At 55.8% G+C, this 25,421-nt stretch overlaps 1 protein-coding gene across 1 annotated transcript; it reads right to left on the reverse strand.

Moving 5' to 3' along the window:
- On the reverse strand, nucleotides 1-25,421 carry COL6A1 (collagen type VI alpha 1 chain). Its single transcript, XM_086751392.1, has 35 exons — nucleotides 25,182-25,421; nucleotides 24,351-24,480; nucleotides 22,324-22,524; nucleotides 21,842-22,001; nucleotides 21,525-21,647; nucleotides 21,413-21,433; nucleotides 21,190-21,210; nucleotides 21,053-21,097; nucleotides 20,724-20,777; nucleotides 19,871-19,915; nucleotides 19,744-19,770; nucleotides 19,370-19,396; nucleotides 19,226-19,270; nucleotides 18,942-18,995; nucleotides 18,056-18,118; nucleotides 17,567-17,629; nucleotides 17,341-17,394; nucleotides 17,199-17,234; nucleotides 16,965-17,027; nucleotides 15,029-15,091; nucleotides 10,919-10,981; nucleotides 10,415-10,477; nucleotides 9,700-9,750; nucleotides 9,580-9,615; nucleotides 9,036-9,098; nucleotides 8,477-8,542; nucleotides 7,718-7,753; nucleotides 7,344-7,380; nucleotides 6,463-6,471; nucleotides 5,483-5,616; nucleotides 4,461-4,570; nucleotides 3,966-4,149; nucleotides 3,351-3,525; nucleotides 2,885-2,914; nucleotides 1-2,093 (listed from the first exon to the last, which is right to left on the reverse strand). Exons 1-35 carry the CDS (start codon nucleotides 25,303-25,305, stop codon nucleotides 1,483-1,485), a joined length of 3,087 nt encoding a protein of 1,028 aa, XP_086607518.1. The 5' UTR covers nucleotides 25,306-25,421; the 3' UTR covers nucleotides 1-1,482.

The raw sequence follows: 25,421 nt of genomic DNA on the forward strand, positions 1-25,421 counted from the left end.
TTGTGGAAAACAATTTATTTGACAAATTTCCAAAGTGGACAATTTTAGTAAAACACAGGCATAAAATAAAACTAACTTGTACAATGGGTTTTTGGATACAAAGTAAAGAGTTTGGGATGCCGATACCTGGCAATCACTGTTGCTTTCTCAGAAGCGCGTGAATTCATAGCGAGAGCACCAATGGAAGCACTGAAACTAAATCTCACCCAGCCAAACCACATCTTCAGTGTGGTCCTGGAAACAACTGTGTAAACACCAAGGGCCTGCATCACCCACGTAGTGATAGCACCTTTGTCAGTATATCTGTAGTGTTCGAGTCAAAGACCCTGGCAGACAATGGCAGCCTTTCCCTTGACTTTGCTGGGCTGTGGATGAGGCCCTAAATCAATTCAATATATAGTACAGTTAGTGGGTTTCCCTAGGGCCCAGGTGCCTAACTCCTAGGTGGTCCTATAGAAGCAGCACTCCTAGAGACCTCACTGGGAATTAGACAGCTTGGTGCTTTTGAAAAAAAAAAAACAAACAACAAAACAAACCCTAAAAAAAATCCCACTAACTGGGCTCAGAGAGATTTTCCAGAATGGAGCTTGGACCATAACACAAGTCATCAGGTTATTAATGAGGTTCCTGGTTTCACTGTAGGACCATGAGATTGGTTAGTGAAGGAGTGCAGGTACGTAGCTTCTTGTAGGGTTTCCCCCCCTCCCCAATGACTGCTGTCCATCTTTCATTTGGTCAGTGCCCAGCCCCCCTGCCCTGAATGGGAGTGCCAGTCCTGAGGGATGCTCCACCACCCACCTCCACCCCAGCCCTGGGAAGTCAGTGCTCCATCCCATGGCACGAGACCAGAGATGCTTCCACCCGGCTTGGGTAATGAAATCTTGCCCTCCTCCCCACCCTCAAGCATAAGAGATATGATCAAAACTTGACAGCCATGACAAAGATCCCCTCTCAAAGCTTGCTGAAGTGTTGAACGTTTCACTTGAAGCACAACATTGAGTTAGGACCGTTGTGAGCTGGACAAGTGCTCAGCTGATGTATGAAGGAAAGAAGCAAATGAACAAAAAAACCTGTATTTGAAAAGAGCATAGTCAGCCTTGTCAGACTAGGCTAGTCCTTAGTGGTACAAAACTCCTCATCCTGGTTCTTTCTTGGCAAGAACCCATGGAATGAGGTTGCTTCTGGTGTTCTAGCAGCTTATTGCTAGGGGTGCTTGTGTTTGCCTGCTGTGGGGCAGGAGAGGCAGTCATGGGCAGGGCGGGAGGTTTGAGGCTAAGAGCGCAGAGATGCAGATGGAGAAGCAGGGGGAGAAGGAAGGGGACTATGCACAGCCAGGCTGTGGCACTATGGCTATCTGCATGGACACAAATTCCTCAGGTTGGTCGAGAATACTGTTAATTTTTGTTTTGTTTTGTTTTGTTGGTTTTCATTTTTAGGCGAGACAGAAGCAGGCATGGCCTTGGCAGCAACCCGTCCAGATGCTCAGTCAACAGCTATCTTCCTGGAGACAGTTTGGTAGAAGACGCCACGCAGCAGAGAGGTATAGTCAGGCACACGGAAGAGGTGGCGCTCCCCGTAGACCACGTCGTAGTCTGCACTCTTCCCCGTGACCAGGACACGGATGTTGGGCTCATTGGCTTGGCTGCCCACTGCCAGCACATAGATCTCAATGCCAGCCTGCTGAGCTTCCTGCACAGCTCTCTCGATGGCCCTCGCGGTGATCCCTTGAGAGTTGCCATCAGAAAACACCAGCACCCTCTTCTTTGCTCCAGCACGGGATGACTGCTGGTACAGCCCTGTGACATATCGCAGGGCGGCGTTGACATCCGTGGCGTCGTTAATGAACTCCATGTTGTCGATGGCTTTGGCGATGACCGTGTAGTTGTACTGGAACTGAGCTTCCACCTTCTGCTGGTTCCTGCCACTGTACTGGACCACTGAGATGCGCACAGAGTCATCGGCAGGCTTGCTGGCCTCCAGGAACCGCTCTGCCAGCCGCTTCACGAACTTCTTGGTGGTCTCAAAGTTCTTGCTCCCCACACTGGTGGAGCTGTCCACCAGCAGCGTGATGTCCGCCAGCCCAGCGAAGTTGACTGCAAGGGGAAAGGCCCGTTACCTTGTGTTTCTCCTCCTGCCTCTTCCATCAAGAGCTGGTGAAGTCACCAGCTGTCTCACAGGCTTCCTGCCTTGTCAGACCTGGGAGATCCCCACTCCCTGGGTATTTGCTAGCTTGGCTTCCCGTACCCCAGTGCTGTCCTACACTTGCCCTTTTACCCTTTCATTCCTTCTTTTATTTGGTTTAGACAGGCTGCATTCCCAGGTACTTATCCGGCTTAGATAATCTAGTGACTCTTGTTGCTTAAACACAGCGTGTATTTTCCTTGACTTAAGCCGTCCTTGCGTGTCTGGGGAACCACGTCATTTCCCGAGGCTGTCTTGTGTCCGTGATGAGTCTGAGGATTGTATATGCTTCTGACTTGGAGGTGTACCCCACTGCACTCCTCCCTGTACTCACTTTTCAACTATCTTTCTTAAATATCCCTGTCACCGTGCTGACTTTTGCTCGTGCTCCCACCACCACGCAGCAATTTATCTCATTACCTGCCCCAGCTAAAGCCTGTGAGGGCTAAATCTAGCGCAACATCCTTTCTAGGTTTGAAGTGCCAGAAAAGCAACTGCCTAGGTTTTTTCCCCCAGGTGCTTTGGGCTGGTGTGTGTGTGAAACACCCTGCAAGTGTTTGATAATGTTTACTCTCTTCTCCAGCCCAGGAGCCTCCCTTTTGTGAGGGGTCTCCAAGCTACGCCTTCCCACAAACACGAACTCCCACTTCCCCCACCGCAGCACCCGCAACACCTTCATGCAGCTTGAGGAGTCAATACTCACTTGGGCAGGTGTAATCTGGACATTTCTTCTCTGTTAAGAAAATTAGAAAGAGTAACGTCACCGCCTCACCCAGGAAAAAAAGTCACTTCTCCTGTAGCAGGGCTTCCCACAGAGCCTTAGCAGGGACAAACGCTTACCTCGGTCACAGCCCCCTTGCGCAGGGCAGGGTGCTGTGCAAGGGCTATAAACGTGCACCAGAAAGCACAGGGGAGCACGCTTGAAAAATGCTGTGGACAGAGATGTCCTGCAGCAGGAGAGGACCCGGACCTGGCTGCAAAGTATTCTGTGACACGAGACATCCTTGTCCCTTGTTTAACCAAACCTCGAACGCCGTTCTCTTCCCTTGATGTCTGCTTAAGAGCATGACTGAGGGAAGGGAAGGGAGGGCAGCCTGCATCCCTCGCCCTGTGGCTGAGGCAACCCTCACTACCTTCCTTATTGCCTCCAGGCACAGCCTTTCACTCACCTTGGCAGACGTATGAGGTGATGTTCTGCAAGAAGGTGTCATCCAGGAGCTCGGCGTAATTGTCCCTTTGAATGGACAGTCCTGGCCTGGTCGGTCTGCTTAAACAAGCGATGTCATTCAGGTGATCTGGATTTGGAGGGTTCCGGAAAATGTCGCCTATCCCGAGGGAAACCACCTGCAGGGAAGTTAAGAGTCCACGGCTTGATGCATTCATAGAAGAGAATCACAGAAAGGTTTGGGTGGGAAGGGACCTTTCAAACCCACCCAGTCCAACCCCCCTGAACGGAGCAAGGACATCTCCAACCAGATCAGGTTGCTCAGAGCCCCAGCCAACCTGGCCTGGAACATTTCCAGGGATGGGGCATCACTGGGCAACCTGGGCCAGTGCTCCACCACTGTCAGTGTAAAAAAAAAATAAAAATCTAATCATCATCTAATGCATTCATAAACTTGAATGCCTTTCACTCTGTGAGGGTGCTTCTAGTGACACATGTCCCCCCTGCCCTAGCCTTGTGTGGCAAAGACGTGGAGAGCCCCAGGAAGCCTGCACTGCTCTGATGCATGGCTGCTGTGTGTCAGCTCCTTGCAGGCAGCGTGCTTCCCCTGTGCCCTTACCGGGGTGACATCGCACAGAGAGTTGAGGGGGGTAGGGTCCCGCAGCGTGTCAGAGCGCCCATCCGTGATGACGATGGCAACGCGCTTGTCAGAGGTGAATCTCCGCAGCAGGTTCTCCTTGGTGAATTGCAGGGCTTCTCCAGTGTAGGTGCCCCCAGCTATCCATTTCAGGTTCTTGACTGCCCTGCAAGCACAGACACCAGTAAGCCTGCAAGCCTGCCCCATGGATATTGAAGAAGGTCCTGGGAACACATATCTCACTGACACATTTGTGAGGCAGGACAACATCCCACCTGCACAGGGAGTTGAGTGGAAAACTGGAAAGCTCCTTGGCCTATGTGCCGCCTACAATGCCACAAACGGCTGCTTTCTACTAAAGGACATTTAGCATCCTTGCAGTTGCAGGAGCTGCTGGCCTGGAGATTGAGGATGGGAAGTGAGTAGGTGTCCCTGGGTTGAGTCTCTGCACGATGCACTGAGACCCTGCAGACTCACTGTTTGAGTGCTCCGATGTTGTCGATGTTGGCATCCCCCATGGCCACCAGCTCCTGCGTGTTGTCGTGGCTGTACTGCACAACGCCCACACGGGACTCCCCGGGTTCAAACTGTCGGAAAACACAGAAGCCAGTTAGGGCGAGACAGCTCATGGGGCCTGGAGAGCTCAGAAATCCTGCTGGTGGTTTGTACCGAACACCTTCACGACAACAGATCCTTTTCAAAACTTCTGCTTTTCTTCCAACACAGTGGTTTCGCTGCGCAGCTCTAGCCTTTCTGCTTTTTACCGGCTGTTTGCCGGCCAAAGAGACCTGCGCAAGCTCACACAAGCGTCCAAGGCAGGCCGCTGTGTCTTTACAGCCCGTCTGCTAGAGATGTGTCCGGTTGTACTTTAAGAAAAGGCTGGATCCCAAACATCCCTTCCAAATCACAGGGGTAAAGGAAATTTCCCACGCACGGTGGGTTACGAGGGAAGAGTTAGGAGAGCAAGCATTTGTGTTCCTCTTCAGACTGAAAGACCTATTACTGGGAGAATATTGTTGGTCTGGGATGCAAAGGTCCTTTTCAGTATTATGCTTAACTGGAACCCTAAATCCAGGCTCGAGGGCAGACGAGGGTGCCTGGGGGGCTGACCATCAGGGAGCGAGGGGAAGCTGCAACACACCTCATGTGATTTCTACTCCAGCCACCTGAAACTCATCAGGACGAGGATGAGACCAAGAGACTGATTGATCCAGGCAAATGCCTAATGAGCTGGGACACGGAAGAAGAGTTCCCAGCCACAGCAGGCAGAGTCCCTTTGCCCAGAAAGAGTGAAATGCCTATGTTTTGGGACAACAAACTGCTGTCTCATCTCTATCTCTTTATGAATCCAGGAGGAATCAAGACCCACCCCAGATACACGCTTGAACCTAAGCCTTGTAGAGGCTCTTTGGAGCTGAGGTATCTCCCGATTTTTCTGCTTGCAGTGAAAAATAAGTGAGTGCACACAAGCATATCCCAGCACTCGGTGGAAATCTCACCTTCACACGCTCGTCCTTGCTCAGGCGGTCAATGACTTTGATGATGAAGTCCTTGGCAATCTGGAAGTTCTGCAGGCCGATGCTCTCCGAGCTGTCCAACACGAAGAGGAGGTCGACGGGACCACAGGTGCACTCTGCAGCAAGGCACAGGAGCAGAGGGGCTTGTGTTTTCTATCTAAGCAGCTCGCTCAGAGCGGCACGCTTTGCAGGGAGGTGTACTCAAGCAAGCAGCTGTTAGTCCTGACTGGGCGCCTGTACCCCATCTGCCCGCAAGCACGGTAAAGTGGCAAAATACCTGCATAGGAGACTTTAGAGTCAGCTTACTAAGTTTTCCATTTGCATTTTGCTCAGCATCCCTTATAAGACACACAGCACTTCCAAGCTGTGAGTATCCTTAAAACACCCCGTAATTATTCCAAAACCCATTTCCTCATAAGCCTTCTCACTTCTTCCATTCACCCGGCCCAGGAGGACAGAGGTGACCCTGGTGGGCTGGAGGAGGTTGACTCAGCTTGCTCCCCGCTTTCTCATGACTGAAAGGACATCATGTGCCCTTGGCTCTTCCTTCAAGCTTTTGGACTGCAAACCCAACCCATCGGGAGGAAAAAAAAAAAAAAACCAGCACATTTCTCTGCAGACTAGCACAGGATTTGGAAGGAGAGGGACAGAGCTGGATCCACAGCTCTGACACCACTTTCAACTGCAAAAAGGGTGGAGAAACTCTGCCTGCAGTTTCCTGGCACTGGGCACCTCGACAGCAGTTTTCCAGTTGTAGGACCCAGCTGCAGCAGCCGCCGAATCTGCACAGCACCCTCGGGGAGAGCTCACTGACGTCCCCTGCCTCATGCATCCTCGGTCCTCCCTCCCGGGTTCTCACCACATCCCCATAGCAGAAGGCAAGGAGCAGGAAAAGGCAGGGGTGCGAGCAAGGAGAAGGGCTCGTAAATGTTTGCAGAGCAACTTTGCCAAGTAACACTCACCGCAGCAAGCTAGAGGAGAAGGGAGAGAAAGAGAGAACGTTAAAACGCTGGACATGAGGGTTTTTCCTACACTAATGCAGACCCAAAGACAAATGGTCTGGACAATTCAAGCTCGTAGAGGTTTCCCTCCAGATCTCTTTCCCGTTTCAGATCATGATGCCCCGACCTGGAGCACCGCATGCAGCACAGCTCTGTTTCTGCGCATGCGGATGCATTCTTATTTAAATAAAAAATAAAAGTTGATCTTGGAGGGATTAAGTAAATCGCCAGAATATGGAGCTCAAACTCAGTTCCCCAAGTACCCCGTGTCCTTCCAGTGCTTTGTTACTGGCTGTGGGCCAGAAACCCTTTGCAGCACGTGCGTACTGCCTCTCCCCGTGGCGGGACACCCCAGAACAGACCTCCCTTTCCCAAGAGGGAAAATGAAGCCCTGCTATTTAAGAAAAAAAAAAAAAAAAACGAAACCAAAACATCATGAAACAGTCCATGCAAAGGTTTTGTGCAGCTTGGCTTGTAATTTCCCAGAAGGGTAACTGCGTACGCGCAGAGCTGCGGACACAGCGAACCGGTCTGCAGCCTGCACAAGCAAAACACAGTTACACCACCTACTCTAGAGATCGAGCTGGGAGTCCCTGTGTTGAGAGAAGGCACAGCAACGCACCAGAGCTTTACCCTTTTTCGATTGCTGTCCCAGCTACAGGGAGGACCTCCCGCCCCTCTCCCAGCTCGTTGGCTTAATTGCGACTCACAGAAGGGGAGCGATGCCCATGGCATCCCTCTGCGTGCTGCTCCCCACCTCACCAGGGGCCAGAGAAAAAGCAGCTACCTCCAGCTCAGCGAGGAGCCGAGCAGGGCTGGAGGGGTGGCACAGGGATACTCACAGCACATCTTCATGATGATGTCCAAGATTTCACATTCCTGAAAACAGAGGTGGAGAAACCTTTGAATAACGGCGAAGGCAGCTGCCTGGCCCCTAGGTGCTGCCCACCACCCTGCTGCTGCTTTGTGTCCTCCAAGCAGGTCCTGAGCTGGAAGGTGTGAATGAGGCACGCTGCAGAGGGAACTGGCTGGTGAAGGACTGGCTTGAAGGAAATCTGGCCAGTGAGACTCGCTGGGACAATAGCGGGGGGCAGCCACCGCCCAGCCCGGCAGCACAAGGCTCCCCTAGCAGCAGCCCCCTCCCAGGAGCCGTCATGCTGGGTAGGGGAAGCACAGATCAAGCAAACAAGTGGCCCCCTGATCCTGTCCCACTCACATCTGGTCCTGGAGGTCCCACAGGTCCTGGTGGTCCCTGTCAAACAGAAGCATTAAGAGAGCTGTTAAAAGACCAGCCAGTCCCACCTGCAGCAAGATCTGGATAGCTTGCTAAGTAATGATGTATCTGGAAACATCTGTTGGCTACCCAGCTGCTGGCCCCTGTGCAAGCTTTGAGCAGGCTCGCACGATGCCCTGGGGCTGCACGGGGGCGGAGGGAAGGAGACCCACTTCCACGCGTGCCCATGCCCACCAAGGTGGGAAAGCGAGCTCTTGCTGTAGGCAGCGAGCACACGCACCATGCATGACACGGCTTGGCATTGCCTCCACAGCACCCAGGGGACGGGTGGATGGAAGCATGGATGGATGGATGGATGGATGCCGTTTGCTTGGGAGACGTCCCTCCTGTAGCCTCCAGGCCAACATGAGGCCATGCAAACTGGTGGCGACTCAACACAAACTGAAACTCTTTCAGGTTCAGGATGGCCACTCCAAAGCGCTCACCCTTACAGAACCTGGTCACACGAGAATGCTTCACTCACGAAAAAACACAAGTGCTTGTATTTGCTGCCCTGATTTGAGATGAACGTTATTTCAGAGACCTGTGCACCAAGCTGCAGCAGCAGGTTTTCGAACTCCCTTGCTCCTGCCGTGAGCGGGGCCAAGCACAGCAAGTCTGGGGCGAGCCCTGCTGTTGGGAGGTCTGTCAGCCCAGCACGCTACGCTCGTAGGTGCAAACCCTGCCAGAGTCCTCACTTACCGGGCGGCCTTCGGGTCCTCTGTGGCCCTTTGCTCCTTTGATGCCCCTGGGGCCAGGAGTTGGGTTCTGGAATGAAAACAAAACCATAATCCACAAATCTGTGTGTGTGAGAGTGGTGCGCAACAGCTTCTCTTTCCAGATGTCTGCTGAGCCCTGCTTAAGCACAAGAATGTTTTCGGAGATTGCTGTACCAAATCAAATTATTTAGGACTTGGGAGGGTGGGGATGGACACTGGGAAAACCTCCCGCTGCAGGACAGCAGTACAGTATGGGTGCAAACATTGGTGCTACCCAGAAGCACCCAAAACCTTGCAGAGATGGTATCCACCCCAACCTAACAGATCCGGAGGTTTGCCAGCCGTAAGCTGCAGGACACCAAGTGAACATCTGGAGAGAGCTCCCCTTGCCATCAGACGCTGCTCGGTGGCAAAGGGCACTTGTCCACTCACCGAGTCCGATGGGCTCTGACCCACAGGCAAGGTCGTGTTAGAGACCCAGCCCAAAGCTCCTGCACTGTGTCGACAGAGAAAGGTGACTCAGCTTTATACAGACTACTCACATCGTTGCCGGGGTCTCCAGCTTCTCCTTCATCACCTTTAGGACCAAGATAGCCTTTTGTTCCCTGAAAAATAGCACAGAAGACACCGCTGCATGGACAACCGTAGTTAGCGCAGCGAGGCTGGTGCTGGCATGTGGTGACCTTGGGAGGGCTGTGGGGAGAAGAGCAGCGTGTAGGCTCCCAGGCGCCTAATTACAGCGCTACTGAGGGAGAGAGCTTCTTAGGTGGCTTTCACTGTCACAGCACTGTCCACCTTCCCCCTGGGTCGCACTCCCAACTCCAGACTCCGACTGCGGGCCTGCATCGGAGAGCACTCAGCCCAGAGCGCCGTCCTTGGGTGTTACTCTACCTGCGCACCTAGGCGGGACGCTGCCAGCAGAAGCATCCCACTGCAGGGAGGGGTGGACAAAAGGGAAAAGGGGCTTCGGAGGAGCAGGCTGCTTGAGGGAGCCCATTTCACCATGCGGCAGATGGAGAGGCTCCAGGAGCCAAACCACCAGCCAGGGCGATTTCGGTTGGGTGTCAGGGAAAGCAGCGCACTTACGTTAATGCCAGGGTCACCTCTGTCGCCTGGCTGCCCCTGGGGACAAAGGAAAGGAAGCATGTTAGGTCAGACAAGCAGAAATAACGGTCTTACAGTTTCAAAGCAGCACAAAAAACTTACCGGGGCGCCCGTGAATCCAATCGTGCTGTTCCCCGGAGGGCCGTCCTCCCCCTGGAACGGAAAGGAGACATATGTGACGTAATGAAAGACAGACCTTAGATAGCACGGCAGCAAGATCCTGCCCTCCTTAGGCAGCTGGTGTCCGTGGAAAAATGTGCAAAAAATACGTGACTGGTGGGTTGGACGCTGGTGCAGGCAAGTGAAAAGGACATCTTAGAATCACAGGATGGTTTGGCTTGGAAGGGACCTTCAAAGCCCATCCAGTCCAACCCCCCTGCAAGGAGCAGGGACATCTCCAACCAGATCAGGTTGCTCAGAGCCCCGGCCAACCTGGCCTGGAATGTTTCCAGGGATGGGGCATCCACCACCTCTCTGCGCAACCTGGGCCAGTGTTCTACCACTCATTTGTGCGTGACCTGCACAGCCCCTGAGAGTGACACTGTGCCTCTCAGAGTCTGGGGATATGGCCACGGGCTGGGAACACACTGGAAAGCATCAGGTCGCCTTTGTTGGAAAGTACGTCCCAAAATACGGCTCTGAGCCTGCAGATGGATGTATATTTGAAAGCAGGCTGCTTGCAAATTTTCCCTGCATATCTCAGCTGTCTATGAGTGCAATTTCTTTTCTCCCTGACCTGGACTATGCTGTGCGGAACCAGCCTGCTCTACGTCCTTCTCACATTGCATGCAAATACCCCCAGACAAATACCACTCACTCTTTCTCCCATCAGGCCAGGGTCTCCGGGTAGCCCAGGTGCTCCAGGCAATCCCTTTGGGCCCTGAAAAGAGCAGAAGAAGTGGTCAAGCATTGCGCGCTGTCCTTCTTGCTGGGAAGATGATGCCTTCTGAGGCAACCGGCTACCATCACGGGAGGTCTTTTGCTTATACAAGAGCAATGCAAAGCCCACAGCCGGGCTTGGGGTTCAGCTTGTTCCCTGCCCTGGGTATCGGATCTGCTGGCAGATCCAGGTGGCTGCCCTCAGAAAGCAGCCACCCCAGCTTCTGTGACAGGAAGCCACGTGGCTTGCGGTGTGGCTATACTCTCCCCAACCGTGACCTCAGGGACCCATGAAAAATGCCTCCATGTGTCTGCCAGGAAGCTGCCACCTGAGTTTGTGCCTACAGTGGGCTTCCAAGATCTGTGGGATTTTTGGGCAGCGTGTCCTGGTCTTCCCTTAACTCCCTCCCCACAGAAGATGCGGTGATGAAGCAGCACTGACCTCATTGCCACGGGGACCGTCATCTCCCCTGTAGCCCTTGGGTCCCGGGGGTCCAGCCTCGCCCTAGGAAAACACAAAGAGCTCTCAGAACAGGGATGTTTCTCTCAGTGCTGCTCCTGTCCTGAAGAGCTGGTCCCTTCATTTCGTGACACAGTGGGTGGGAGCAGCCGCCTCATGCCTTGCACTCACGTCGTGAATCACCTCCACCAGCCTCATAAGGAAGATTTATTGACAGAGGCTAATGCAGGCGGGGAGATGCTTCAGGAGATGTGCCTGGCTCCCCCTGTGCCCGCTGCAGGTCCCCACGCTTTCTTACGCCCTGCTTTCTCTGCAAAGCCCCGTTGGAGGCAGCTGTGGCTGGATCCCTGCCGAACGCGAGCCAAAACAAGCTTTCCAGGCCAAGGCGTGACACTGAAGGCGTGGGTTGAACACTGTCTGCTTTCCGTGGCAGCCGGTCTGTGGGAGGGAGCAGAGCCTCCAAGGCCCTGGAAGTCATCCCCCTCGTCCACACCTTGGTCTGGTGACAGAGGACCTGGTGGGGATGAGGACCAAGGAGGCAGGGATGATGCTTTCTAGCAGCTGGGTTGCACAGCGGCATCTCATCAGCTGTGACAGAGGTGCCTCCAGAGCAGAGAAGGATCCTTGGCGGAGCACATCACCCTGAAGGTGACACATATGTCTCCCCACAGCGTCCCTCCCCACACCTTGGGGCTTGGATGCATCTGGGTGGCAACCGGTCTGGCAGAGACCCTTCCATGGCTCCGGGGAGTTTCTGTTCTCAGGAAGTTGCAGAGCCCTGGCAGCGTGTGCTGGAATGGACCAGAGCTGTCACTCTGCCACATCCCATCTGGGCAGCGGCCGCTTGGTCCCTTGGCTGTAGGGCTGGCCAGAGACAGCCAAAGACAAGAGAGGAGGTGGAAGGAGGTTTTTTTTTTGTCTGAGAGCTCCAATAGATGTCCAAAGGAGCCCCTCCACCCTCTTCTTGGTGCCAACAGGCCTTTGCAGGGTTTACTTGCCAGAAGATTGGTAATGATGGTGGGTAACGATTGGGTAATGATGCTCTTGCCCGCAGCTCCAAACGCTCAAACAAGGCAGCCGGGTGCGCAACGAGTCCCCAGGCAACGGAGACGACAGAGGTGGGCAGAGGGAAGGCAGAGAGCAAGCTATGGTGGGAGAGAGTGATGGCTCGGCGATAGGCCCCTCCGTGGGCATGCCTGCTCAAGACTCCCGACCTCTGAAACGTTTCCTGCAGCAAGCTACACGACTGCAGTCTCCTGGCAGGGGGAAGGCAGCACTCGCTCAATGGCACCTGGGCTTCAGCATCGCAGCGGCATGCGTCCAAGGGCTTCCTCCATATTTTCATCAGCAGCACCTCTGAGCTTTTTGGGAGCTCAGCCTAGCCCAGCTTTGCAACCGCTCTCCCGCCACCTGAAAGCTGCAGAAGCGGAAATCCCCTCCAGCTGTCCTCTCTGCTCCTCTTCGCACGACAGCGGCTGGGAGAAGCCGGTGCCAAACGTCCACACTCGCCGCTCGCACCCTTCTCCCAGGGGAAGGTGCACATGCGGGTGCAGAGGACTTCAAATTACACAGTGCGATGCAGAACACTGAACTGCTCGAAGGCGTGTGACCCTATTTCTGCACAAAAGCCCAGAAGAGAGAAAGCTGGGAAGGAGGGACAGGAACTCGTGATCATTCACGTCAGCCAAAGCTGGATCCGTGGCTCCCTTGGCTCGTGCCGGCCGGACACGACCTCACTGTAGCACACAGCGCAAATCTCTCGCAGCCCTGGAGGGGTTTGTGAAAATGCAGGATTTTGGGTCAGAAAATCTTTAGCAGCTCCCTGACCATTACCTTTCCGGGTGCAACAAGAACTGCAGGAGGGTTGAGTACCATGGCCAGGAAGACAGAGGAACCACCAAACCTGCCCAGGAGGATCAGGGAAAGAGCGTGCTGACCTTTAGCGTCTCTCGTACAGGGGATGAAAGGGAGTCACAGGTTAGCGGGAGCCCTTTCCCCTCGCCAAGAAAAATACGCTCCAAGAGCCAGAGCTTGCAGATAACACGGCTTGAAAAACACTTGTGTTTGCCAAAGTCCTTCTCTTGCCCAAGCCCAATTACACATTTATTTTTAATTTGGCCAAGGAAAAGCATTCTTCCTCAGCTTATGGAAAAAAAACGTCCTCGGTTTGCAACTGCTTTTGAAATCTTCCTGGAGCAGTGGAGATGTTGGGACAGCCTTTGCTCTGGGGAGGCACTGGAGCTGCTGCTGTAAGGGTTCCCTCTCTGACAGGGGTTTGACTCAAGTTGATCGCTCCCCCGATGGGAAGATTGGTGTCCCACAGCTCCGAGACAGCAGAGAGACCTTCCTTCCTTCCTTCCTTCCTTCCTTCCTTCTGTCCTTCCTTCTCCTCCTCCTCAGCAGTGAAGGCTGGCGGGAGCCAGGATCTTTCCCAGCCCGGAGCAGTGGAGATGTTGGGACAGCCTTTGCTCTGGGGAGGCACTGGAGCTGCTGCTGTAAGGGTTCCCTCTCTGACAGGGGTTTGACTCAAGTTGATCGCTCCCCCGATGGGAAGATTGGTGTCCCACAGCTCCGAGACAGCAGAGAGACCTTCCTTCCTTCCTTCCTTCCTTCCTTCCTTCTGTCCTTCCTTCTCCTCCTCCTCAGCAGTGAAGGCTGGCGGGAGCCAGGATCTTTCCCAGCCCGGCTCCCCACAACGCTTGCACAGCTTCTGCTCCCAGGCTTGCTTCAAATCTCCATCTTAACTCTGTCTTCTTCTGCAGAGTCCTTCTCCTGCCTGGAACATGGAATGAGCCTCTACCACACGGAGAGCAGCTCTGGTCCTTCCTCCTTCGCTGGTGTCAGCCTGCAGCTCTGGTCCGTTACACACACACACCCAAAGAGCTGCCTTCTTACCAGGACTACCTCCCGAAACACCACCATGGCACTGCCCAATGAGCTGCATGCTGCCAGACACTCTTTGTTTGCAGCAGGAGCTCAGCTTAGCTATGGATAGCAGGATCTGGACAATCCTTCTGCGTGGATTTGGTGCCCTTCACTAGCTTGAGACAGGCTTGAGGGAAGCCCACCTCCAGGCAAGCGCAACCCTGGCACACGCGTGTCCTCTCCCCAGACTGTGGCATGGTGCAGGTCTGCCGTGGGGGTCACCCATGTGTGACATATGCGATACATGTGATAACATGAACCCAATAGTGGTCCCTTCATGGCTGTCCTGCACTCCAGATCACCTTCAGGGCACTTCAACACTTGGTTGACTATGAAGGAGTTCAAAAGCTGCCTTATTTTTGCACGCATGCTTCACCCTTTGGGGAAGTCCGGCTCCACCAGTGTGAGGTCATTTATCTCAATACTTCCCTGTATCTTGGGCTCTGCCAAAACTCTGATGGTATGGGCAAGAGGGGAGTTGTCCCACAGAGCTCTGTCCAAGGGTGATGTCAAAGCATGCTTGCCCAGGTGGAAAGACCCTGTTGGCCACTGCAATCAGTGCAGGATTAACCCAGCAACACCTCCAGACCCAGAGGCATCGACCGGGAGCTTGGTACGCCTTTGGGAAGAAGGAGCTTTTAATTGTGCAGAGGACAGAAGCCTTCCTCAGGCCGGAGGTCGCCAGCTCCAGCAGGAAGGCCAGACCTTGCAGTGAGTAGACGTGACCAACGGTGGCTTTGGAATAGACTGCAGATGCCAAGGGTGTCAGGGACACTGCTGGGGCCCCGTCGGGCTATCCTTGCTGACACAAGATGCCTCACTGACAGCAGCGTCTGGCCCCAGGTCTGAACATTTTGTGCGTTGCTGCAGCTTGCACTTGCTGGTTTCCAAATCTGTCAGATGTGTTGACATCTGTTTCCATGGGATTAGGAAATGATGTGGAGGTTGCTCTATCCCCAGCCCAGCAGCCAAGTCTCCATTTTTTTAGCCCTGTTCATATTCTGCGTTCTTCTGGAAATCCCTGCCCCCAGGCTTTGCTGCCTGGTCTGGAAGATGCTGAGAACTTGCCCCGAGATGCAGTGGCATCAGTTAAGCCCCCAGACTCAGTTCCCCTTCCTGCCCCAGCCACTTCCACCTGGGACCCAGAAGGTTAATCCAAGCTCTTACCTGATCGCCAGGTGGTCCGAGGGGTCCTTCCCGCCCTTGGTCACCAGGTGGTCCAGGCTCTCCCTGAAAACACAGGCAGAGGGCATGAGACACTCAAAGAAGGGCAGGCGTAGGGTGCAAAGGGCCCTGCATGCAGTGGGGAGCAGGGATGCAGCACTGATAGTACATGCTGGAAAGAAATGCAGTCATCCAAACAGAGGGGCTTCCGAGGCAGATCCAGGAGATGGGTAGGAAACTGTTAGAGATGTGGGGAGAGAAAGACGGGCGAGCATGGCCACCTTGAAGCCAAGATGATAGCCCTGAGAGGAAGCCCTTCTGAAGGATGGCAGTGTTGGCTCCTGGGTGACATGTTTCAGCCCGTTTTGTGCCAGAAAAGCAAATGCCTGGAGAGATCCATCTTGTAAGACTTCTGCAGATACACAGACCTGGCCCTGGCCCCCAAACCCTGTAGTGGCTCCTCCTGGCCACTCTCTGCAACCATGGCTGCTTTTCTAGAGCAGCTCCTGCCCTGGACCATCTTCTTGGGGAGGAGCTGCCGTCCCCGAGCATGGGCAGAGGCTCCAGGCTAGCAGCCTCCTTCCTCCACTCGCTCTTCCTCCAGCCTGCTGTCCCTGCGGAGCTAAGGAGATTTCCAAGGGAATGAGCCAGCAGATGGGGAGGGACATCCTCACCTCCCACTGCCGATGCTCTCCCCTCTCCTTTGCTAACACTCAGCAACACTTTGAGCCTGTTTGCAGAGAACTGACAGCCCAGGAAAGCAGCCCCCAGCCTGCCGGGAAGGGAGGTGTTCGGAAACTGCCTGTGACAGTCACACCTGACTTAAAACTTTGAGGAACGCAGTTGAAAGCTTGGCGACCTAAAGCTGTTGTTTGCAAGCTCAAAGCTTCCAGATGCCTGAAGCCAAACAGTAAATACAAAACACAACTTCCAGAGGGCCCCGAGCGCCAGTGGAGATGTTTCTGGCGAGGTTACACAGCCTTGTGCTTGGACTAAAACTTGGAAGGAAGCAGCCCATCGTCTGCTGAACAACTTAACTCCAGGACACTGGCGTGCCTTCATCTCCCGCGCACATCTGCCCCGCACACACGCTGCCTGAGGAGTAAACAGGAAAGGGGAGGCCGCCAGCAGCCCCCTGCCCGAGCTGCACCCTCCCCATGGCGGACCTCTGCCCCCCGCTCTGAGCTGTCGGTGGGTGCTGGCTGTCCTTGCAGCAGGGGTAGGGTGAGAGCAGTGTGGTGACAGCCACCCAGCAGTGCCGGGACACGGCTGGTCACCCGCCGAGATGCTGCTGCTGGACACCCTGGCTCCTGCCACCCCCATCCTGCACAGCAGCATCCCTCGTCCCTCCCCGGCATGCGTGGCACCTCTGCCTCTTGCCACATGTTTGTCCTGGCCTGCCGAGGGCTCCTGGCTGTCCCTCTCACGCTCACGCTCACGCTCAGTGACTCAGCCCTGGCAGGCAGGAAAAATACTTTCCTAGTGACTCCCACCCGAAAGGGGAGGGAAGGATGTTCCCCCTCCCATCCACACCCACACACGTTGCTCTGCTGCTGATAGCGCCTGCGCCCTCCTTCCCAAACTACTGGAGCCCTGTGCAGCCCCTCAACATCCCAGGGAGGACACCTTGCCTCTTTGCTCTCCATCAACTGTTTTTGCAGCCGTGAGGCAGGGGCTGAGCGCTCCCCGCCTGCTCTCGACTTGCTGGGCACGCTCTCCTCTGGGTTTCGGCTGTTCAGTGATTAGCTGCCAGAGCAAAGGGACGATTGCTGCGGAACAACGGTAAGTCCCCCCTGGGCTGGCAGGCGAAGGCACTGAGCTTGCCTGCTGGGCCACAGGCCGGTGGAGTTAACTACCAGCCACCTATTTCTAGTCCCCGGCTGCCGAGCCTGCCCTGTTTGGAAGCAGATCCTGAAAGCTGCCCCGTGGATGCAGTTACCGGATCTCCTCTTGGCCCACGGTCACCCGGCGAGCCCACGGGGCCTCTTTCTCCATTGCTGCCCTGCAAGGAGATGGTGGGAACACAAAATCAGGACCTGCTCGCAGCAGCAGCGAAGTCTTCCCTCATTGCCCACCTCTGAGTCTGCTCACCCCCAGCCCTCCTCCTCCCCAGGGTACCAGCCCCTGCCCATGCCCTGCTGGAGCGGTGTCCGGCAGCGATGCCCACACTTACCCGCTCTCCAGGAGGACCATCTTCACCAGGAGCACCCTGTGGAGAAATAACATGGGTGGTCAGGCAGTGGGGATGGCTGGCAAGTGGGCACAGGGGCCATCGTGGGCGCAGGGGGCATCGTGGGCAGGGGCAGAGGACTCACCTCATCGCCCGTCTCTCCTGCCGGTCCAGGCTCGCCCTGGTTTCCACGCGTGCCCTGCATAAGCAAGCCACAGGGGTGCAAACAAGACGAGTCAGCAGGTTTCAGAGCAAAGACCTGCACACTTGCAGAGCCTTGGGCAAGCTCTGCTTCGAAGCCAAGGCTGGAGCAGGGGACCTCTCCCTCTCACAGAGGGCAGAGGATGCTCATGCACGGGCGCTTCACCCACCTTCTCTCCAGGGCTGCCGGGAATCCCCTGCCGACCAGGTTTTCCATCGTCCCCAGGCTCCCCCTTCACAAGGACACAAGGCTCTGTCAAGACTGCATCCAGCACCCAGCAGTGGATTTTGGCTCCCATGGTGCAGACACCGCTGGAAGCCCCGCCGCACTCCAAGCCCCCTTCTGGGCTACTGTCCCTCTCCAAGTACCTTCCCGTCCCCAGCGTATCCCCCCACCACTCCATCTGCCACCCTTTCCCAGCAGATCCCCAACATCTCAGGGGTGCTTGTGCCAGGCTTGTGGGCACCCACTAACCTTGGGCACACTGGGAGTCACACTGGCCAGATCTTACTGTGAGTCACGGGCAGCGTCCTCCAGCACGGGCTTGCCCCCAAGCAGTGCAAGAAGGCCAGTAAAGAGTCAATCGCCACCTCTTCCTCTTGCAGGTGAGGGGTCTCAGCACCCCTCCACCCGCATAGGGCTGGGCAGAGTGGCTCACCTTTCCTCCCTTGGGTCCGTAAGCACCGGGATCACCCTTCGGTCCGGGCGGGCCTTGAGCTCCCTGTTGAAAACAAAGGTAATGTCACTGAAAACCAAGCCCGCATCACTCTCTGTGGGAAAATGGGCATGGACCAAGCGTCCTGGCAGCCTGGCCTACAGCTCCTCCGCGGGACGGACAGGAGGGACCCAGGGATGGCACGGTACTCTTAGACAGTGGAACTGCGCAAGCAACGCTGAGGCCACGTTGCTGAAACACTGCAAAACCGAGCGTGCTTCTGCAGTTCAGAGAACAGCAGAAAGGGCGGTTGTTGGGCTGGTGTGGCTGGACCGCAGTGACAGCAGCGCCACTGTGGACATGCTGTCCTGAGAGCATGGCAATCAGCAGCCAGAATCAAAAGAATGCAACTGAAGAGTAATGCTGCTCAAAGACCTCCAAGATGTCCAAAATTTTCTGGGGGGCTGGGCACAGCAGGCTGAAACTGGTTGATCCTGAGTTTGCCTATCTGGCTCTGAGCTCTTCTTTGCTGAACAGCCTCCAGCCAAATGCTCCCCCAGCAAGTTGTTGTGGTTTTTACCCCAGCCAGCAATCAAGTACCACGCAGCTGCTCGCTCACCTCTAGCCAAAACTATGACACTCATGGATTCCCTGGCAGCCCCATGTTCAGGGGGACATCTTCCAGGCAAGGACAAGGCAGGCTGCCCTGGGGACATCCCTGAGGGCACATGCCCGGGATGAGCACTGCATGTCTAGAGGTGTATTTCCAAACGTGACCACCCTCTCCCACAGCTCCTCTTCTTGGGAGGCTCCCTGTTTCCACGTGCTATCATGGCAGACTGGCTGCCCTGATTCATTCACATGCAAGGAGCATCCACAGGGTACGCACGTCAAATCCGGGTGAACCTTTGCAACCGGGTAACCCAGGATATCCAGCTTCACCCTGTGAGATGGACAAAGAAGGAGTCTCTGTGAGCGACACCCATCATTCCAGCACCCTGAAAGGGACATCCCAGCCCTGTCCCCAGCTGTGGTGGGTGGACAGCCCTGCAGGGAGGGAGTCTCACTGCCCCATGTGGGACACTGGCTTCGTTCCAGGACCCCACAATGGTTTCGGAGGAGAAAAAACCAGGGTCCTCGGGCTAAGCAAAGTGCCCTGTAGAGGATGTTTACCTTCATGCCGTCAATGCCATCGATTCCACGCCTGCCCTTCTCGCCCTGAAACAGAGAATAGGGACAATGAAGGAGTGATTTGCAGACTCTTCTCTCCCCAGGCATCAACCAAAAAGAATAAATGGTGCAAAAGCAGAGGCTGACCTTGGCTCCTTTGGCTCCTCTAGACCCCTGTAAAGGGAAGGAGAGAGATATTAGGCCCCCGTGCAGAGCAGATCCATAGCTGCATCACACTGCAGTCCCCACACCAGCTCCGTCCAAGGGTGCAGGCCTTCACCATGCCCCTTCACACCACCAGCCTCTCTTGTTCTGCCCAGCTGTACCCACTGCACGGTGCTTGCCTGGTGCCCAAGGCTGTGTTAGCTGCAAGCTGGCTGATCCCATTGGATCCCCTCTCCTGGCATGGGCAGTGCCGGCAAGAGGGACGGATGCATGGGCACGTACCAGACCCCAACACTGTGTAGCCCAGGCTGCCCAGGAACCCAGGCATCTCCCCCGAACACCCTTGCCGTCCTCACCTTTTCTCCTCGACTTCCTTTGTCTCCCTAGAGATAAAAGGAGGAAAATGGGAGAATGAAAACACTTGCAGCACAAAGCCTGAGGCTCATCTAGGAACCATGCCCATGACCCCGCAGCCCCACGTACCTTCATTCCTTGGTAGCCAACAGGTCCCATGTCCCCTGGCCTGCCCTGGAGAACAGAAACGTGGTGTTACGGAGGCAGATACTGGCACCACCATCACCATGGGGCAGGTTCCCCCAGGCTGTCAGTGTGGAGCGTGGGTCCCAGCCGCCGTACCCTCCCATGGGAGGCTCTCCGCTAACCACGCTCCTCCTCTGCCTAGTCTGGGAGCATGGGATTATTGTAGGGGGCAGAGGGAACCTGCTTCCACCATCTACGGCCCTTCCTAGGGTGAGGGAAACTGGGCACCTGGGGACACATCATCTGGGATAAAAGGGAAGGGCAGAAAACCCTCGGGAAGGAAAAAATTGTGTGTGTGTGGTTTCTAATTCGAATGCACAAGCTGAGTAACTGCACTCACGTGTGTGGAAGGAATGCACCTCACAAAAATAAGTGTACCTAGTAAAAAAAGGGAGGAGGAGGGAAATAGTTTCCTCATGCTATTAGCTTATTTTTTAGCAAAAGTTTCCCTGTAACACTGCTGTGCTTGTCATGTCAGAGAACGCGGGAGGGAGCCCGGAGTCCACCCCTGGGCTGGCATACATGAGTCAGAGACGTGTCCTCCAGGAGGAGCAGCTATTTTGGGTGAGGAACAAGGAAGCCTTGTAGCAACAGAGGAGGGGGCCACCCTACTGCCCGCCAAAAGCCTCTGCTTGGCAGGGTGGAGGGGTGCAGCTGGCCATGAACTCACTGACCACCCCATGGAAACATGGTGATGCAAGGGCCAGGACTGTGAGGATGTGCCCAAGAGGTCTGGCCAGAAGCAGCCCAAAAGATAGCCCCCGAGTAGAGTCACCAGGACCGGTCCTTTACTTACGGGGTCTCCAGCATCTCCTTTCTGGCCAGGAAGACCTGGCTTGCCCCTTTCTCCCTGCAATACAGGACAAAAATAAAGTTAACTCATCATCCCCAGGAACAGAACGACAACCTGTTGAAAGGAGAGCACGGAGAAAGGCAGCAGCAACGTTCCATCAATGTGGGGAGCAGAGGATGCTAGCCACATGTGAGCATGCACTGGGTCCTCATCCACCCCTTCATCTGGCAGTGGTGGGGTGCTGAGACCTGTGCACCACCGATCTTTGACCACTCCCAGTGAGCCTGTCCCACCAGCCTGGTCCCGAAGTACGGCCAGGGCCGGTCCCTCACCTCATTGCCTGGGTCGCCGGGAGGTCCAGGGGGCCCTCGGGGAGGCTGCAGGAAAGAGGTACGGGTTAGAGCAGCTACCGAGGCACAGCGTGGGGATGTAAGGGAAGGGGGCAGGGGGTCTCAAAAGCCTGACTCACCTGGCACTCGAAGGAGCAGCACTGCCCAGAGAGAAGGAAAAAACAGCGTTAGAGGCAGTGGGCAGCACCAGGGCCAGGCTGTGCCCTGCCCGGGGGAGAGCTCCCCAGGCTGGCGGGGGCCAGGCAGGACTGTGCCACCGAGCCTCCGCTTGGCTGCAGGCGACCTGCAGGGGACAGGCTCAGGCACAGGGCCGGGGGGAGCGAGGCTCCGGGGGACACTCACCGATTGCTCCGTGTTGTCTTTCTGCAAGACAAGAAAGCAAAGAGAAGGGGTTTGAGAGGGACGAGTGAGCCCGGGCAGGGGGAGAGCTGGGGAGGGGGCAGATGGCGCTCACAATCATCTCGATGATGGTGTTGATGGTTTCCTCCACGTCGAGCTCCCGGGTTGGCTTCAGGCTGGTGGCGGTGAAGTTGCGGCGGTAGGCATGGTCCGTGGCAATGATGTTGAGTCGCTGGTCCTAGGGTTGCGGGGGGCAGAGTGAGATCTGCTGGCACCCATGCAGGACCTGTCCCCAGAGACCACCCTGGGGACCCACATCCTCTCTCCACAGAGGGGCTCTGAGTGCCCCTCAGAGCCTCCTTCACTGTGCTGGGGGTTCTGCAGTCCCACTCAGGATCCCTATGGGGAACATCCCTGCCATGTGGTCCATACCAGGTGGTTGGGGGAGATGGCGACGGAGAACACTTTGATCCCCAAGTGTTTGGCTTCATTGGCAGCATCATCCAGGCCTCCGCAGGGCTCCTTGTACCCTTCCAGGGGGTGTCCATCGGTCACCACAATCAGGTATTTATTCTCCTTGTGATGGGAACCACTACAAGGGTTTAAACGCAGGGTTTAACGTAGCAAGGGTTTCATGGATTTGGTTGGAGAGGGGCAGCTTGGGCACCTTTGGACACTCACCCCAGGCAGTGCCCCAGTCCACGGTCAGGGCATGCCTCATCCCAGCAAAGCGGGACCACTAGCAACCAGCCACCCCTATGCCTGTTTCGTGTCTAGGTGACCTCCTCTCCCACCCTGGAGATAGCTCCGCACGATGCACAGAAAGGTCCTAACACAGAAGCTCCCAACCTCCATCCACAACAGTGACACTGCTAGCATCACCCACTCTGCCCACCCCGGCCCTGCTGCCTCACCTGATGAGCAGCTCCTCGATGCCCCGCTTTATGGCGCAGTCGGTGTAGGTGCCCTTGCCGATGTAGTTTACGGCCGAGACGCGGTTCTTCAGCTCGTTCTGGCCGCTGGGCATCGAGGTGAGGCTCTTGATGAGTACGACCTCATCGCTGTAGTGCAGTGCCCCAGCGTTCCACACCAGGTTGCGGTCGCAGCGGTAGTATCTGCGTGGACACACCAGGACATGTGCTTTCAGCACCTTCGTCCGTGCCCTGCCACCGCCTCTGCTTGACTTGTGCCAATCCGCCATGCGGAAAGCAAATCCTCTGCCAAACGTCGAGGGGCTTTGCTAGGGCTCCCTGCTCTTCTGCAAGGCTGGGACGTGCTTCACGTGCAAAGTCCAGCCGTGGGAGCAGGGCAGTTGGGCTAGCAGGTGGAAGGGCACAGAGGTGTGGCTGGCGGGTATCCGCAAGGGTCAGACAGTTTGGCAGAGAGGCTTCCCAAAGCGGTACCAGCTGCAGAGGCTGAGGCTGAGCGGGGATGCTGAGCCAGACAGCCAGGTGCGTGCGTGCAGACTGAAACACCCCTGCGATGGGTTTTCCATTGCAGGGCGTGTTAAAATCACAGAGGGATGCCTTCCTCTGAAGGACGCTCTGACTCGGACAGGGATGAGTGTGTGTTGAAGCCCTGTCCTGTGTGCTGACACAGCCTGTGCTCGTGACTCCCTGGGACAGAGGCATTGCCATTCCTTGTGCTTTGGCCTAGAGTCACACCCAGTGCCCCAAAAAGGGTCTTTTCGGGGTGATGAGGCCAGTCCCAAAGGGATATGGTTGCACATCTCCCTCGGTTCTCCAAGCTCATCTTCTCTTTGCCCATCAGGACCTTTCCCGGAGCCACCTGAGCACTGCCTACTGCTCTCCACTCCAGCCCACTGCTGCTGGCTGCCGCCCCGCCATCCGTGCCCACCACGCCACACGTGCTGTGGATGCCTGGCAGCACAGTGTGCACGGTGGTGGCTTGCAGGGAGAGGTCTCCAGAGTAGGTCAAGAGGAGTAGGATGGCCACAGGGGTGTTTGGGATGGGCTCAGGAGGTCCATCCATCCATCTGCACACAGCAGGGGCTTAGTCAGGCAAGAGTCATGCTGCATTGATGGGAGCCTGGCAGGTTGCTCCCAAGCACAAGGCTCCTGGTCACTTGATGCCTTGTGAGGTCTATCTCATGCCTGGGCAGTGGGCAAGTGAACTCATGCAGCACTAGGACATTCCCACAGTGCCCCTCTGGGCACCAGCACATATCTCCCACTGCCCCAAGGGGGTCACCAGGACCCCCGTGCTTCCAGGACTCATGATGCTCCTGTGGATCCCTGGATCTCCTGCTAGCAGGCCAAGCTGTGATTTCTGCTGGCGACTCTTCCCAGCATCCCCCCGCTCCAGCACCTGGGAGATTTGGTGCCCCTGGGTGCCCTGACCCTGGGAAAGCCTAGGTCAGACCTGGTTTGGTGGTTCAAGGGTGGGTGAGGAGGAGGTGGAGTAAGGGCTGGGCAGTGGGATGGATAAGGGGCAACCAAAGCTGGGTTCGATGCTGCAAGGTGTCCAAGGGATGCCAGTTGCAAGGGGGAGTTTTGCTCTGTGGGATGCCCACGAGTGCTGGGTTTAACATCAGAGGTGCCCTGCTGCCACCCAAGCACCCGGGCTGTCCTGGGCCAGAGCAGCCGGTGGCATGGAGACCAGCTTTGCTTTGGCTCTACAGAATAACCACTTGGCCAGCCGAAGGCAGCGGGGCTGGGCCACCGTGTCTGCCGCTCCAGAAGGCTTTTGCTTTCCCGAGGGCGGGTGCAGGCAGCCCTGCTGAAGGCACACTGCCGGCCTCGGCACAGACGGAGCAGAAACGGGGCGGCTGCGGACCGGGAGAGGGAGGAGACGCTCCCACCCCGCTCCCTGCCATCCCCTCCTCTCCCTTAGCGGGCCGTTGCGCAGGGCAGTCTCAGCATCCCACCCGGCACCAGGACCCGTCCCCAAAGCAGCCCAGACAAAAACCCGGGAGATGTACCTGTTTGTCAATTTATCAATGAACCGGTTGGTGAAATCTTTCACTTGGGCAACCAGGTCCCCAAAGGGCTTCACCCTCAGGGCGACGCTCTCTGAGGTGTCCAGGACGAAGAACAGATCCACGGGGCAGTCTGGGAAGAAGCGGAGGGGCAGGAGTCGGCAGGCAGCCCCGCTGCATCGCCTCCCAAGCCCCAGGCACCCCATGCCGTGTGCCTGCAGCCCGGCTCCCCTCCTAGCACGGTCCCAGGACCTGCGCTGAGGGGATCGCTGTCACGTCCTAACCCCACGTATTCAGAAAATATCAGTTTGTGGCATTTAACAGCTTCCTATACATTTTATTCCATTTACATTAAAAGACTATCTTTGCAAGACCAATACTAGTTTTTATATAAAATAATGTGCAGCAATCACTTAAAAAATAAAACCAAGACATGGTAGCAAATAACACAATGAAAAACGACTTTCTAACACACTCTGGCACAAATATCACTGCAGAGAAGAGCGAAGGCACCTTAACAGCCAGTGTCAAAACCAAGATCTTTCAGAAAGCTAAACTGGTATCAGCTGTTAAACCCCATAACTGCGTCCCAGTGCTACTGGCAGCACCTGGCAAGTCAGAGCCAAGGAGAAAGAGCCCAAAAAAAACATTAAAAGAGGGTACGTCTTGCAGATCCTCTATAATCCTACATCGTTCTCCTCCGCAAACACAAACCTTCCCCCAGACGTCCCGACAAAGCCGCGGCCGTGCGCGTCCGCCCAGGAGGGAAACATCAGCCAGGCTTCTCTGCTGACACCGGGGAGGAAAAACACCCCGGGAGCAGCCCGGGCTTACCTTCTGCGTTTGCGACCCGGGTGGTGATTTCTGGGCGCTGAGCGCAGGAGAAGCTGCCCAGGAGGGCAACTGGGAGCAGCAAAGGGAGTAGAAAGTCTTGCAGCTTCATTTTTCTTGGTTTCATATTACCATTGAGATGGATTGAAGGAAAAAAAAGCAGAGAAGGAGAACCCAGCAGCCGAGAGAGGCCGTGGTCCAGAGACAGGAGTCGTTGAAGATATTTTTTTACCACTTTAGCCT

The sequence above is a fragment of the Chlamydotis macqueenii genome, chromosome 6 (assembly GCF_036417535.1).
Source record: "Chlamydotis macqueenii isolate bChlMac1 chromosome 6, bChlMac1.mat, whole genome shotgun sequence".
In the NCBI taxonomy this organism is placed as follows: domain Eukaryota; kingdom Metazoa; phylum Chordata; class Aves; order Otidiformes; family Otididae; genus Chlamydotis; species Chlamydotis macqueenii.

Excerpts from the sequence above, each read along its gene's own strand:
- COL6A1 (XM_086751392.1), bottom strand. The coding sequence starts at position 25,305 with ATGAAACCAAGAAAAATGAAGCTGCAAGACTTTCTACTCCCTTTGCTG. Across the intron at positions 19,397-19,743 it reads AAGGAAGTCGAGGAGAAAAG|GGGTCTAGAGGAGCCAAAGG; the intron begins GTGAGGACGGCA and ends TTCCCTTTACAG. Across the intron at positions 9,616-9,699 it reads TTGGATTCACGGGCGCCCCG|GGGCAGCCAGGCGACAGAGG; the intron begins GTAAGTTTTTTG and ends CTTTGTCCCCAG.